Source organism: Pelodiscus sinensis, chromosome 3, assembly GCF_052426305.1.
Source record: "Pelodiscus sinensis isolate ZL-2025 chromosome 3, ASM5242630v1, whole genome shotgun sequence".
NCBI lineage: Eukaryota > Metazoa > Chordata > Testudines > Trionychidae > Pelodiscus > Pelodiscus sinensis.
The window spans coordinates 155,408,625-155,425,135 of record NC_143054.1 but is presented as its reverse complement, the minus strand read 5'-3'; the positions used below and the strand labels follow the sequence as shown (position 1 = coordinate 155,425,135).

Here is a 16,511-nt window from a genome sequence, read left to right as displayed (position 1 = left end):
CATCACCATCACTCACTTTATTTTCTGCTTAAATCTACCTATCTGAATTACTTACATTAAAGATTGTGAGGTGCTTGGTAGCACGAGTCATGTATTTATCCTCACAAGCCTTCTATTATGCCCATTTTACAAATGGAGAATTGAGACCCAGAGAAGTTAAGTGATTGCAGCAAAGGTCATACAGGAAGTCTGGGGTTAAAAGGAAGTATTGAACCCAGCTCTCCCAACCACTGGAACCTTCCTTTTTCAGAGGCTTAAATGGAAAAGAGCATAAGTGCACAATTAATCTAAAGTTGGTGGTAAATAAATTAAACTGTAACTGTTGATAATTTCTAAACTAATTGTTACTGTGATTGCTATCAGCGTCAAAGTGTTTGTAAACACGAAGGGAAAAAGCATACATTTGCAATAGAATCTATACGCTAGGCAAAGACCCAATGTGATAACAATGGCCTTTACACTCCTTCAAACAGCAAACTATGGAACAAAGTCTGGTACCTGGGCTGTAGCCTTGATATCTGCCGTGTTTACAAACCACTGTTTGCTTGCACGAATAATCACTGGTTTTTTAGTCCTCCAATCATATGGGTAGCTATGTACACATTTCTCCTCTTTTAATAAATTCTTTGCTGCTTGAAGCATCTGAATAACTAATGAGAATGAGAATTAAGAATTAGAAGTAATAAGAAATCAGATGAGCACAACACTGCTATTACTACTATAACTCCACTTTTTTCCTTTCCTCAATGTCCTATTCCCATCCTCCTGATCCAGGTTGAACCTCACTAGTCTGGCACTCTCTGGTCCAGTAAAATCCATGGTCTGGCATGATTTTAGTTAGCCAGATCCACTTACCCTGGGTGTGACCAAATTTCTCATAGTCTCCAAGTTTGTTTACAGCCACCAGTCCTGGGTCTCAGTGTTCTGTGCTGTTATTTAGCTCTAATTTACCCCTAAATGTCTTCTAAGAGCCCAGTAAGCAGTGAAAGGTTTGGTAAAGCTGCTAAACAATACTGGCCTCCCTTGGTCCGAAAAATTCTCTGGTTCGGCACCAGTCAGGTCCCGAGGATGCTGGACTAGAGAGGTTCAATCTGTAATTGGAAGTGCCAGTATTTCATCATTCTAAGATCTATTTGGTTTACACGAACCTTTAAAATATGACAGACTAAGCTTCAGAGAATAATGACTAACTGAACACAAGACACTAACCAGCTTCATTTCCTTCTTCCAATACAGCCTTGTTGTGAAGCTCAGGACCTGCAGCTTCTGTAAAACATCCATCTTCATCTACCAGGCAATCCTAAAAGCAAGAATATTCTTAAGTAACGTCAAAATATTAAGGGACCTTTTGCTTTTTGAAACTCTGAAATTATGAACTAAGAATGCACTGTAATACACCATACATCTGAGGCAGGCTGAGAAATAAGATGTCACTTAACATTCAAGCTAATTATGATGTAATTATCCCAAAGTTTGCCAACATGCCACTAAGCCTAAATCCTCATACAGGATGAACTCCACTGAGTTTGTGAGGATACAGGATTCATATTACTACATTAAGGGTACATCTAAACTGCATGCTAATTCTGAAATAAACTATAGTTATTCTGAAATAGCTTATTTTGAAATAGCACGTCTACTTTAGGGAAGTCTGCCTCGGACTAATTTTGAGGCTTCTCTGAAGTGTAGAAGTGCTATCTCTGTTTAGCATCCCAGGAGGCACTGGGGAGGAATAACTTAGAATGGCTCTGGTGAGGGGCTATTTCGAAATAGAAGAAGTGGAGCATCTACACACACTTTATTTCAAAATAGCTATTTCGGAATAGGTGTTATTCCTCGTAGAATGAGGCTTACTGATTTTGGAATAAGCCATCCGTTACTTCAAAATAACGGAATGGCTGCATAGACACTTGCATTGTGAGTTTGAAATAATGCTAGTTATCTTGAAATAATGGTGCAGTGTAGACACACCCTGAATACTATTCCACTTAATTCTTAACTGATAGAAAAACTACAGACAGAACAGAAGTTTTTCCCACTAGGGATGTAAAATCCCATTTAACTGGTTAAACATATTTGTTTGTTTACTTGGTTAACTGGGTGGTGGGGGGGTGGGCGGAAGAAGGAGGGGAAGACTGTGAGGTGCCACGGCCTGCTGTGGACAGACGCTCTGGCCTGCCTGGAGCAGCCTCCTAACCACGGTGGGCGGAGAGATGCTCCTGCCTTCACAGGTTAACCTTTCACATTCCTAATTCCCACATTAGAAATTTAGCCCTGGTGTTACAAGAAGAGAGGGGAGGCTTTTTTGGCAACAGGCTTCAAAACTCTCACTTTTATATTTAAACCAAATCACCTCACCTTCCACAGAACAGTATCCCATAACATTATGCAGAAGCATTATTTCAGCACTGACTAGGAGTAAACAGCACCATCTAAACTACTATTAACACTACTACAGACTGCATCATCCAGGGAACAGGGTGCTAAACTATAAAAGACACAGATGAATCCTATTTCCACTGCTGCCACTACTGCGATGTATGTGCAATGGCAAATTACTTAGTCACTCTTTGCCTTGGTAAAACAAAGCACTGAGATGAATTTAAACAAATACTATTGTCACCATCTTCTAGATTTTCCTTGGGCATCTCTCCTCTAAATACTAATTCCTTCATTCAAGAGCTGATCAAATTACACTTTGATGATCTGACAGCAAGAAAAGAGACAAGCCAACAGAAATCTAGAATACCACAAGGAAACATTTACATAGTTCTATAACTAGTAAGCTACTTTTTCTTTTAAGCAATTCCCATAAAAGAGGATTGTTTCTTTACTAACGCTTTTTACATTTATATAGCATCTTTGTTCCTCTCAAAGAATCTCTCAAAGGCCTCAAAGCTTCCTAAGATACTAAAAACAATAATTATCTTTTTTCCTGATGGCTTGGCAAACTGAGGCACAAAAAGTTGCAAAAGTACTATTCCATTTCATTGCTATACTGCCAAGTTCATGCAACAATTGGCTCTAAAGTGGACCCATTTTTCCTATTTGTTTTTATAATCCAAGCTTTTGCTCTTCCAAAGCCAATTCTGTTTACAGCAGGTCTCCAAATTAATCAGTGCTATTCATATTGTTACAGGCAGGCATCAGAACAATTTTAAATGTTATGCAAAACATGTAAGTTTGTGACATTTACATTTTGGTGTGGGATCAAACACATACAGATTAAAAGCAAGAGAAAAAAAAACAAATGAAAGTACCATGGGCATCTGGTGGTGGGAAGCTACACTGTAATCCTCCATACCATGAGCTGGGGCTGTGTGAACTAAACCTGTTCCTTTTGTCATTGTCACATGATTTGCTGGCAAGAAAGGGGAGACTCTGCCAGGAATCGTGGGATGAGCACAAGAACCATTTTCCAAATCAACACCTGAAGCAAAAAGAAATGGGATAGTCAACAATTTAAAAGTCCAGACTGTGTCTTTCAAAGTTAGTCATAAATCAAAAATAATTACAATTGATAAACAAAAACACAAATATCCATACCAATACAGTTTTCCATATCCACCCTCCAGATGACTATGCTTCCCTGTTTCTCCATTGCCACCACTCGTATACAGGTGCACCCCATGCTTCCAGAAGAATTTTTTTTCCTGAGCCAGGCAATGCTACTCTAGAAGTAGTTGAGCAATATAAGGCATTCCTAACCTATAGGCACTAGGGATGTTAAATTTCGTTTAATAAACTAATCGACTACTTGATGGATTTTCTATTGACTAGTCGATAAGCAGGGGAGCCACAGTGGGATTACCCAACAGGCTCTTGATACATTTAAAAGGCTAAAGTGGAGGAGGGACCCAGCGCGAGCCAGGACAGCTGCTCTGCGGCTCGCGCCAGGTCTCCCCCCTGCTGTGCTTCTGATTTTTAAATGTATTAAGAGCCAGGAGGCTCTTACTACATTTAAAACGCAGAGGTGCAGCATCCAGGACTGGATGCGAGTCAGCAATCAGTTGATTCCCAGCTCACACCCATTCCGCGCTACTACGGTGCCTCCCCTGCTTCCCGCGCAGATGGTGCTAGGGGAGGGGCAGGGGGAACTGACTTTTAAGGCAGCTGCTCCCAAGAGTGGCAGCAAGGGGAGGGGAAGCAACTAGTCGAGGGACTAGTCAACTATCCAATAAGCTTTTGCTTATCAGATAGTTGACTAGTCGCTTACATCCCCAATGGGCACTAAGTGCATTCCTATCTGCTGCTGTTTTAGGTCTAGTTTTCTGAAGACAAGAGACCCGAAATCTATCCACAGCTTTGCTTCTAACTTTCCATTTCACCATGAGCACATGACTTTATTATATATACACTGTATCTTTACGACATTCTAAAACAAAGATACTTAAACACTAGGGCTGTGTCCAGACTCAGGGTTTTTTTGGGGAAAAGTAGCCTTTTTCCGAAAAAACTTCCCCTGCGTCCAGACTCAAGCCGCGTTCTTTCGAAATTAAATCGAAAGAATGCGGCTTTTCTTTCGATGGCGGTAAACCTCATTTCACGAGGAAGAACGCCTTCTTTCGAAAGAAGTTCTTCTTTTGAAAGAAGGCGTTCTTCAATGTAAATAGGGCTTCTTCAAAAGAGAGCATCCAGAGTCACTGGATGCTTTCTTTCGAAAAAGCAAGCCGCTTTTTCGAAAGTTCAACGTGCAGTCTAGACGCTCTCTTTCGAAAGAGGCTCTTTCGAAAGTATCTTTTGAAAGAGCCTCTTTCGAAAGAGGCTTGCAGTCTAGACATAGCCTAGGCAACTAATCAGTTTATAGTACAGTAACTCCTTGCTTTAATGTTGTAGTTATGTTTTTGAAAAATATGACTAAGAGAAATGATGTGAAGTGAATCCAATTTCCCCATATGACTTAGTGTAAATGGGGAAGGGGTGGTTAAGAGCCACAATTTTTTTTCCACTAAATTAAAGACATTATATACATATACAGTAAACATTTTTGTGCTTACACAGTTACGTGCACTATGGGCTCTGCAGTATAACTTAGCTTTATACTGCATCGCCCAAAGGGAAGCCTACTCCCCAAGAATAGGGCCACCAACCCCTGGTGACCTGGGACGGTCCCCAGCAGACCACAGGCACCGGGAGCGAAGCCGCAGCAGCGGCGGGTTCCCGCGCTTCTGAGGCTTTGCTTCTGAGGCTTTGCTGCTGCGGCTTCAGTCCCGGTGCCCCTGGTCTGCTGGAGACGGTCTCCAGCAGACCAGGGGCACCGGGAGCAGCTTACGATCGAGGCTCTCTCGCCCCGGAGCTCGCAGGCAGCAATCCGCCACCTCGACCTCCGGGGCGAGAAAGCCCCGTTCGTAAGTGTGGATCCGACATAAGTCGGATCCGCGTAAGTTGGGGACTGCCTGTATATCTATATAGTCAGATATTTCTAAAATATCTGTGAGTCTGTTTGTTCAAAAATTTCTCCTAAATGGTAAGCGCTAGGACCACCAAATTTGGTAGGCAGCTTCCTCTTATCCTAACTTAAAGTAAGGTCAGGGTTTGGTTGCGCCAAGCAAATGGTAAGTGCCAGGAACAGGACTGTTTTCTATAACATGGAAAGGGAGGGGAGAGAGAGAGGAGGGATGTGAAAAGGAAAAGCACAAAAAGGAGGGATGCGATACTGAGAGTGGCCACTGGTGGCAGCAAGTCCATGGGCGTGAGCTATGTGCAGAGTGGTCACTGAGGGCAGCCTCACTACCAAGAGTGGCCAAAAAGGCTGGGGCTCCACCATCTTGCCTGCCACCAGATCACTTCAGTCTGTGGTCACCAACCAGTAGATCGCAATCTACCGGTAGATCTCAGGGGCTCTAAGAGTAGCTCTTGAGCCCTCTCTGAACTGCGCACCTGTGCAGTACATTTACATTAGATTTCCTCATTTGAGGAGCAGCTACTCACCGAGCAACAACACAGGTGAGTAGCTGCAAGGAATGGTGGGAACTGGAAGGTCGGGAGGGCTGAAACACCCCAGCCAACTGACTGTGGCTTTCAGCTGAAAGAGGCTGCCCCACGCTCTAGCTGATCAGCGGCTTCTCCTCTGCACCTGCCCATGTGGAGCTTGGTGCACCTTGGCTGAGCGCCATGGCCAGCTGGCCGGGCAGCCACTTCTCTTCCCTCCAGCCCGGCTGCCCTGCACTCAGCCCAGAGAGGCTGCGTCTAGCTCCAGCTGTGGGCAGGCGCAGAGGGGAAGCCGCCTGATCAGCTGGAGCACGGTTCAGCCTCCTCCGGGCTGAAGGCCACAGCCAGCTGGCCAGGCAGCTTCTTCTCTGCACCAGCCCACGTGGAGCGTGGTGCACCCTGGCTGAGCACCACTTCCAAATGTTGAAAAACCTTTAAAAAAAAGTAGCAGTATAAGGATTGGGAATAGCAAGTGATGGAGAGGAGGAGAATAGAGAGGGTGGGGCTTCAAGGAAGGGGCGGGGCGGTAGATCTTGGCTTGGTCTGTCATTTAAAAAGTGATCTTGGGTGTAAAAAGGTTGGAGACCACTGACTTAAGTAGTCCCCTTGCCCCAAGCTCCTTCCCGCTCTTGGCCCTTGGGGAGGGTGAGAGGCCCTGGTGACTGGGAGAGACAGAAGGTCCCTGGCAGCTGAAAAAAGGCCCCATCATCTGGGGCAGGGGAGCCCTGCCAGATGGGAACCCCCTACTCTAAACCCCTCCTCAGTCCCAGCCTCCTGCCCTGCCCCCTCCAACACCTCCAGGACCCTGCCCTGACTCCTGGACTTCCAACACCACCAGTCCCCTGCTCTAAAGACCCAGATAACACCAGGTAAGTCTTCTAGTTCTATATATAATTATCCTCCAACTTCCTATTTACATTTTACTAATGGGGAAGCTTCTGTCAAGCAATTTGGAGCAATTAAATTCTGTCAATTTAATTTATGGTGAAAATTAGTACCAACAAGTCATTATGCTGAATATTTTATGTATTTTAATTACTGTTCTTCATATTATTTTTTAGCTAAAATTACTATAATACATGTGCAAAGTGTAGCTAATGAAACACAAAGTTATTCTACTTGGATTCTCTACTTTCGTATCAATATTTTAGCAAACATATTACTCTACAAATTAACATTCAAAGTATATTGAAGCTCTTACCTTTACACATTGAAATAACTTCAAATTGTGTGTCCAAGATGGCAGCTGTAGACTCTACTCTATTTGCAGCTAGAACGTACCATTCACCAGTGTTGGCACATTTTACAATGGAATAGCTACAAGACATATATATTAAATAACCAAAAAATCAATATTAGCAAACGTGTCAAAGCACTAACTTTACTTTTTTAAATGTTTTAGACATTTGCTGCTTTTTAAACCATCTGAAAATGTGATTTTTACTACAAAAATCCTATTACTGTTTCGCTCCAAATGATTTCAATAGAATGAATACAAGTGCAAAGTAGAAACAACATAAGAACAATTAATTTTTTTAAAAGATGGGAAAAAGTCTGAAATTGAGTAACATAAAAAAATAAAAATGCCATTAAATAAGTCTGAGATGCCTCCTACTTCAGCCTTGCTATTAAAAGCACTTCACTGTAACTCTGCTAATAAATAATGATATTAGTGGAAGCAGATTGATAAAGGTGAATAAGTTAAATACATACTCTGAATCCGGCATATAACAAATAGCTTGATTGGCAGGAATAGTCCATGGCTGTGTAGTCCAGATTAGCGAACTGACAGTTGGAGATCCAGCTATAGAAGCAAATTAAAAACTATGTTAATTGTCATAAAAACCAAAGATGTCACAGTTTTAACAAGAACTACATATTATAAATCATACCTATCACAGAGGCCAGTTTAGGAGGCGATTTCAACAAGGGGAATTTGATATAAACTGAACGACTGACATGCTGCTGATTGTATTCAAGTTCAGCTTCAGCCAAGGCTGTGCTGGGTGAAGATCAAAAATAGGTTAAACCACATGAACATGTATTTCTCTCTTCTTATTTTATAGATAAAATGGTAAGTTGATTCTTACTTTGCTGAAGGAGACCAAAATACCGGTTTATAGTCCTGATAAATGTAACCCTAAAGAGGAAAAACATGAAGTTAACTGGATCAGAACTACATTGTAACTTAAATAAGGACTTGGTTAAATGGCACACTAGCATACCTTGTCGTACATTTTGTGGAAGACACTCAGTTGTTTTGCCTCATACTTCCCATCAAATGTGTAGTAGCAATTAGTCCAATCTGCCATTATACCCCAACGAATGAAGGCAGATTTCTGTTTCTCAATTGCCCTTTCTGCAAATTCTTTTGCTAAAAAGAAACAATTGTTTTTAAAACATTGTTCTTTTAAAATCTGTGTGATCACTTTAATTAATTTTAAGAATTGCTAATGGCTTACTTGCTAGTGAATGATTAACCTCTGCTGGGAACAAAATATTATACAACTATTATAAATTACAAAATATAAAACTATACCAACTGATGTATATAACAGTAACTTTTAGAAGCCTCAAACTGCTTTACTCGCATGAGTAGTCCCATCAAAGTGAAAGCCAAACACCACTAGGGAGTTTGTTTTTTTTTCCAAGTAAGCCATCCATTTTTACAGAACTTAAATTAATTTTAAAAAGGGGAAAGAATTCCAACCCAGATGGTTATGAAGTTCCAACCTACCAAGTGTAAAAGGAATAAAAACTGACCAACCGCTGCAGTGCTTCTATCTGATGCTATTCTGGGGTTTGTAATGCAGTAAGCAGCTACCTGAAGTTAAGACAAGTTGGTTTAATTGCTGCTATTCATAACTAGAGCTGGTTAAACTATTCATTGCAAATAGCTTTTCAAATTATTTTTTATTTTTTTCCTTTGTATAAGTTTTCACTGTTCCTTCCCCCTCATTATTTGATAAGCTCTATTCAGAACTCTGAAGGCTGCAGAGATGTGGTCTGAATCACTAATATCATGATCCACCCTACTGGAAGACATTATGAGCTGCAGAGGGTGGAGCAGGAGCAGTGGGAGAGGAAGTGACACAAGTAGGCTGAGATGATGACAATAAAAAAAAAATATAGGAAGGCTGGGGCAGAGAGCCTGCTCCCTGACAGCAATCACAAAAAGGTCTGAAAAGGACAGATCATCCTCTTATGCCAGAATCTACAATGGGAAAAAGTTTAAAACACATGAAACATCTCCTGACAAGAGCTAATAAGAAAAATACAGGCTCCAGAATATTTCTGGATGAAAAGAGTCATTGCATTAATGTTTGGCTGAGGTCAAAAGAACAGCTTCTGAACATCGATGGGGCTCCATCTACTACCAACGAGTAGCCAAAGTTTGACATGAAAAGTGTAATATAAGAGGGTTTGTAATCTCCTCAGTGGAACTAATCATGAACAAGAGTTGTAGGACAATGCTCAACATACACATATAGGAATTACTTTATTTTTACCCTAAAATACAGCCCCATCTGGAGTAAATACATGGTAGCTAACCAAGATGCAAATCAAGCACCATATAAATGCAAAGAAAAGCTATACACTTTTGTAAATAAAAACCATCTCCCCATGTACCATATTATTTAAAAAAAATCTTACTTTAATATACCAGTGCCATCAGATCACCACAATCAACATTGGTTTGAATATTATGCTTTTTCCCCCAATTTAAATTACAAACCAACTTTAAATGAAATGCAATTTCATTGAATGTGTTCCTTAAAATCATCTGAATGCTTATTATACCCAAATACACCTAGCAATAACCCCCACCCCACAAAAAAAAGTTGAGACAGGAGTTAAGCTCAAAGCAAGTGAATGATGCATCATGTTTTCTATAAATGCTTTGACAGTGCATATTGACTGCTGTTTGCAAGAGACGTGAAGCTACATCAGTATATAAGCTGCATAGTCTAACGGCACATATACTAAAATTGCAAGTCATTCCACTGCATGACAAAGCTGTTACCAATAAACACACATACATTATCAGAACACTTTCCATCTAATCCATAATAAACTCTCAGAAGGCACCACCTACACTGTTTTCCAATATTATACACGATGAAGGGTTTTAAAAAAAAAAAAAAAAAAAAAGTTCACAGATTCCAGAGCCAGAAGGTAACATTGTAATCTAGTCTGACCTTCTGTATAGCACAGGCTATCGACCGGGGGTTCTCAACCTGGGGTATGCGTACCTCCAGGGGGTACGATAAGCTTGTCAAGGGGGTACAGGGAATATTTAGTAAATAACTAGATTATTCTAATTGAAATATTCCAAAAGTAGTAGTGTTAGTGAAAAAAAGTTGTGGATTCTAGAGTCTAGAATTTATTTTCTTTCATATTGAATAGGGGGTATGGGAAGGTTTACTAAAAGCCAATGGGGTATGGGGACCAAAAAAGGTTGGGAACCCCTCCTATAGACCAAGGATGGGCAACCAAGAACAGCGAGTAGACCACATGAGTGGCCTTCAGTGGGCCACAGCATCCCATGGCGCACTGGGGTTCTACCTGCAGCTCCACAAACCCCCCTTGTCTGCTCCCATCCCCTATGCGCCTCTCTCACACCAAGGCACTGGGAGCCCTGCACTTCTTACTTCAAAGAAGCTGGTAGGGAGGGGGAGAAGTATCATGGATTGCCTGATTTGTGCTCAATCTCCGCTCCTCCTCTTCCCTCCCAAAACTTGAACAGTTGCAGACAGCTGCCAACTACACTGGCAGTTCCAGACTGGATATGGACACCTTGCAACCAAGTACCCAAAGAGACAGACATCCCTGCCTCTCTACACTGTGCAGAGCTACATCTCCCCAGCTTAAAATCTAAGGACTCCACCCCAATCCTTTGTTTTAAGTTGGGGAGATGCAGCTCTGCACAGTGCAGACAGGTGCAGATTGGGGGAGGGGGTGAAGTCTGTGTCTCTTTGGGTACTGGGTTGCTAGATGTCCACATCCAGTCTGGAACTGCCGGTGTAGCTGGCAGCTGTTCACAGCTGAGACGGGGTGAAAGTGAACATGAGGACCTGTGCAGTGTTGGGCTAAAAGGACAGTGGAACACCACCATGGCACTGTTGCTGAACCCCACCAGCATGGCTGCTGATGGGGGATGGGGAAGAACAAAAGGGGCACAGCTCAAATTACGGATGTTAGGGTGTAAACAACTAACTGTTTAACAAGCGGATGCTTATTGGCCAATAGTGTTGGTTACACTCAACCTCCTGGGCAGCAGGGCAGTGAAGCCTCCTCCCTGGGAGCAGGGCAGGCAAAGGCTGCCTGCTCCACTCCCAGAGAGGTGGCTTCACTGCCACAATGAAGCCTCCTCCGTAGGAGCTGAGCCAGCAGGGGCTGGCAGTCACACCACAGGGAGGCAGCTTCACAGTGGGCTCTGCAGTATAAAGCTTTGCAGTGCATGTAACTGTGTAACCACTTAGATTTTCACTGGTTACATGGTTACCCTATTACATGATTTTTTAACATCACTAGTTTTAATGTCAGCTGTGCGCAGGCTGGTATTGGTGGACAGTTCTTACCGCTGCACTGTACAGGCCCATGCTAGGGATGTAAGCGACTAGTCGAGTAAGCAAGTTCCTCCCAGCACCATCTCCATGGTGGGGGACAGGAGAGGCAGAGGCTAGAAGCGGGACTGGGCACAAGCCGGGAATCAGTTGTCCTGACTTGCACCCGGTCCTCCACCCTGGCTGCGGCTCTGCAGTTTCCCGCCTTAGCAACTAATCAAGTGGTTGCTGGAAATTCCATCGACAACTCCATTAGCAAACACAATTTAACATCCCTAGACTGTACCACCCCCGCCCTCTTTCATCTCTGCAGTGTGCATGTGTGAAGTGGAAGTTAAATGGGGGTTGGGGGAAGCAGTTGATAAAACTGAAATAATGCGGGTTCACCACAACTTGGCTGAGCTCTGGCTGCTCAGATCAGACTGTACTGTACCCTTCATTTCTCTATGTTAACCTAAAAACCTATGGGCTACGTCTAGATTACATCCCTTTTTCGTAAAAAGGGATGTAAATTAGACGTATCGCAATTGCTAATGACGCAGGGATTTAAATCTCCCCCACTTCATTAGCATAAAAATGGCTGCCGCTTTTTTCCCCCGCAAGGAGCGTTGTCAACAAAAAGCGCCAGTCTGGACGCTGATCTTGCGGAAATAAAGATCTATTCAGAGAAGGATAAGGGAACTTTCGGAAAAGGCTTTATTTTCTGCAAGATCAGTGTCTAGACTGGCGGTTTTTTTTGATAAAGCTCCGTGTGGAAAAAAAGCGGCAGCCATTTTTATGCTAATGAAGCAGGGGAGATTTAAATCCTCGCTTCATTAGCAATTGCGATACGTCTAATTTACATCCCTTTTACAAAAAAGGGATGTAGTGTAGACGTAGCCATGCTGTGATACATTTGACTAATAAACCCTTTGTTTTGACAGCACTGTATGAATGGTGCTGTAGTTGCTTGCAGAGATATATTGATTCACAGAGAACACACAAATCCCCTTGGGAGTCTTCCTCAGTAGGACTCATTGAACGAAGTTCGCGGTCTGAAGCAGGAGTACTGATGGCTGAAAGGTTCAGCCTAAGGAGTTGGTGAAGTTGTGGGGCTTACCCCAGAGGAACAGTGAGATCCCTAAAGACACCGGACTCCTGGAGACTGTTCCAGAACCGGAGCTGTAAACTCAGTCTAGTGGATCTATGACAGCATCCCAGGATTACATTAGATCTTTTAGTCACAGCACCACAATAGGAGCTCATGGGCAGCTGATTATCCATCACAACCCTAAAATCTTTTCTCGAGTTACTGCTTCCTAAGTGGAGTCTCCCATCCTCTAGGCATGGACTACATTCTTTGCTCTTAGATGTATAGTTGTAGCAATATTCAAATGCATATTGTTTGCTTGCTCCTAGTTTACCAAGCAATCCAGCCTCTTCGTTATTTATCACTTCCCAAATTTGGTGTCATCTGCAAACTATAAAATTATCAATGATATATTTTCCTCCAGATTATTAATAAAAATGTCAGGGTCAAGAATCAATCTGAGCTACCTCACTGGAAAAACACCTACTCGATGACAATCACACATTACTCAAAAACATGAGAGAATACTTCAAAAACATTAGAGGGAAAACTAATCTTATTTTCAAAGAGTTTTTTAAGTTCAGGAACTCGGCATACAACACCAGTAAAAATTGGATACAATAATTTCATGTTGCAGAACTGAACTACACTAGAATCCAGATGTCTATGTCATTTACTTCCCTCTTTCCATCTACGGTTATTTCGAACTTATACTGGGTTCATGCAAACTTGTATTTTGATGAATCCACTTTACAAAGGTCACCCTCCTTATAAGCTTAGATTATGTAGGTCAAGTATTATCTTATAACCAAGATGTTCCTAACAAATTCCAGTGTACCAAAACTAAAATTAAAACAGATGAAAGACAGCAAAATAATATTCCACTAAAGATTCAAAAACAACTTATAAAAATACAATATTTACGTCACAAATGTTTCTAGGAAAATTTTGCAAAGGACAGTTTACCTTGCCGTCTAATCTCCAATGGTGAAAGATTCTGAGCTTCTTTTAATTCTGACAATGCTTTCAATTCTATGGGTAACCCATGACAATCCCAGCCTGGCACATAGTGCACTTTATAACCTCTCATCATATAGAACCGATTAGTGATGTCTTTCAATATCTGGAAAAATGTTAGGTCAAATGTTATTTTTGATATAACTGTTACTACCATCCTCATATTCCCATACATATTAGCATGACTCAGCTGTATGTTACTTCGTATCATACTGATTTTGATAAACTCTGAAAAACCTCAACCACAATCAACTATGTTAAAGATTAAGTTTCAGTATTCACATTTATGTTTCTTACTGTACTTTGACAGAACATCATAAGAACCTCTTGATCAATAGCAACCAGATTTTGTACAACTGAAAGCCACAAGGCGCCTGAGGGCTCCACCTACCTATAACAAAGTGGAATTATTTTATTATGGAAATATACAGGCAGTCCCCGAGTTACGCGGATCCGACTTATGTCGGATCCGCACTTACGAACGGGGCTCTCTTGCCCCGGAGCTCGCAGGCAGCGGGACCGCCCAGAGCGCAGCGGTCCCGCCACCTCGAACTCTGGGGTGAGAAAAGCTGCTCTGGGTGCCCCTGGTCTGCTGGGGACCGTCTCCAGCAGACCAGGGACACCTGGAGCGAAGCCGGGAGGCGGAGGGGTCCCGTGCCTCCCCGGCTTTGCCAGAGCAAAGCCTCAGAGGTGCGGCACCCTGCCGCTGCTGCAGCTTTGCTCCCAGTGTCCCTGGTCTACTGGGGGTGGGGGGGGGGAGGGGCGAAGCTAGTGGTCCCCCCCCCCCCAGCAGACCAGGGAGACGTGGAGCAAAGCTCCGGGCCTGTGGTAGAGCAGGTGGGGTGCTGCCGGTTGGTCCCGCAGCACCGCTCCTTGGCGCTACTGGACCAACCCGGCAGCACCCCAGCTGCTCTGCCCCAGGCATCCCCAAGTCAGCCGCTGCAGAAACTGACCAGTGGCTGACTACAGGAAGCCCCTGCCCCAGGCTTCCTGGAATCAGCCGCTGATCAGTTTCAGCAGCAGCTGACTTGGGGATGCCTGGGGTTCTTAAGTTGAATCTGTATGTAAGTCAGAACTGGAGTCCAGATTCAGCCACTGTTGAAACTGATCAGTTTCAGCAGTGGCTGAATCTGGATGCCAGTTCCGACTTACATACAGATTCAACTTAAGAACAAACCTACAGTCCCTATCTTGTATGTAACCCGAGGACTGCCTGTACTTCACTATGCACATAATACTGAAGCTCTGCATCTAGCAGATTGCAGGGCTGAAATAGAAATTGGATTATTAGTGTAAAAGCTTACCCATTAAATAGGAATGAAGGGCCTTATCCTATAAAGTAGTGAACATCCAACTTCAATGTGAATTGAGAGTGCCCAGCACCTTACAGAAGGCATGTAATACCTTGTACGTACTACTTTTATACAGACCTTATTTAACGCATGACCAACATGCGGGTCTCCATTGGCATACGGTGGACCATCATGAAGGCAAAATTCATTCTTTGTTTTCCTTTGCCTTTGCCATGAATATAGTTCTGAAAAGCCACATTTCTGTACAGACAATATGACAATTTAATTGGTAATATGTTTGTGTTTTAGTAGTTCAAAACAAGTTTTCATTTTAACATCATTCCAAAAGGCAAAACATTAAGAGGCTGAATTGCTCCAACTCCTTAAGCGAAGACTTTCTTCTCTGAATTTTTAACACTTTGTAAATTATTTACCACTCTCCATTACTAAGTTAACAATGTTGTCCTTATTTTCTAAAATAGATCATTTATTTGGCCAGATTTGTTCTTGGAATAACTGAAATAAAAATAATACCTGGATCTAGGGCTGTCAAGTGATTAACCACAATTAATTTTTTTAGTCACAAATAATCATGCACTTAAACAATATTAGAATTATATACATATTTTGTACGTTTTTCACATTCAAATATATTGATTGCAGTTACACAATACAAAGTGTACAGTTCTCACTCTAGTTTTTTATTATAGATATTTGCACTGTAAAAATAAAATAGTATTTTTAACTCACTTAATACAAGAACTGCAGTGCAATCGCTATAATAAAATTTGAACCTACAAATGTAGAATTATGTATAAAAATAACTGCATTCAAAAATCAAGCAATGTAAAACTTTAGAACCTACAAAAGCTCACTCAGTCCTATTTCTTGTTCAGACAATTGCTCAGACAAACAATTGTTTTATATTTTCAGGAGAGAACGTTGTTGTCTTCTGGTTTACAATGTCACCAGAAGTGAGAACAGGCATTCGCAGAACACTGTTGTAGCCTGCATCACTAGATATTTAAGTGTCAGATGTGCTAAAGACTCATATGTCCCCTCATGTTTCAACCACCATTCTTGAGGATATGCATCCGCGCTGATGATGAGTTCAGTTCAATAATGATCCAAAGTCGCACAGACCAATGTACATTCATTTTCATCATCTCCATGAAATGCCACCAGCAGAAGGCTGATTTTTAAGTTTTGCGGTTCGGGTTCTGTAGTTTATGCACTGGAGTTTTGCTCTTTTAAGATTTCGGAAAGCAGGCTCCATACTCCATCTCTCTGATTTTTGAAGACACTTCAGATTCTTACATCTTGTGTCAAGTGCTATAGCCAGGACTTGACAAACGGCGGCGAAACCTACTCGTCAGCCCCGCACTGCGCATGTGCAAGACCCGCATTGCGTATGTGTACACCGCCGGTGAACAGGGTGACCAACTGAAATCTACTCACCTTTGGCGAGTAGATTCAGTGATTTGTCGAGCCCTGGCTATAGCCATCTTTAGAAATCTCACATTGCTACCTTCTTTGTGTTTTGTCAAATCTGCAGTGAAAGTGTTCTTAAAACAAACACATGCTAGGTCATCATCTGAATCTTCTATAACACGAAATATATGGCAGAATGCAGGT

General features: G+C 42.3%; 1 protein-coding gene across 1 annotated transcript in view; it reads right to left on the bottom strand.

Annotated features, from left to right (window-relative positions):
- IARS2 (isoleucyl-tRNA synthetase 2, mitochondrial) overlaps nucleotides 1-16,511 on the bottom strand; it is a 60,141-nt gene that overhangs the window by 42,408 nt on the left and 1,222 nt on the right. The window contains exons 2-11 of the mRNA XM_075925218.2: nucleotides 15,015-15,137; nucleotides 13,534-13,690; nucleotides 8,157-8,305; nucleotides 8,022-8,071; nucleotides 7,824-7,933; nucleotides 7,645-7,735; nucleotides 7,133-7,248; nucleotides 3,261-3,430; nucleotides 1,210-1,300; nucleotides 499-650 (exon numbers count right to left, since the gene is read on the bottom strand). Coding sequence (XP_075781333.2) covers nucleotides 499-650; nucleotides 1,210-1,300; nucleotides 3,261-3,430; nucleotides 7,133-7,248; nucleotides 7,645-7,735; nucleotides 7,824-7,933; nucleotides 8,022-8,071; nucleotides 8,157-8,305; nucleotides 13,534-13,690; nucleotides 15,015-15,137 — 1,209 coding nt within the window. The remainder of the gene's footprint in view (nucleotides 1-498; nucleotides 651-1,209; nucleotides 1,301-3,260; nucleotides 3,431-7,132; nucleotides 7,249-7,644; nucleotides 7,736-7,823; nucleotides 7,934-8,021; nucleotides 8,072-8,156; nucleotides 8,306-13,533; nucleotides 13,691-15,014; nucleotides 15,138-16,511) is intronic.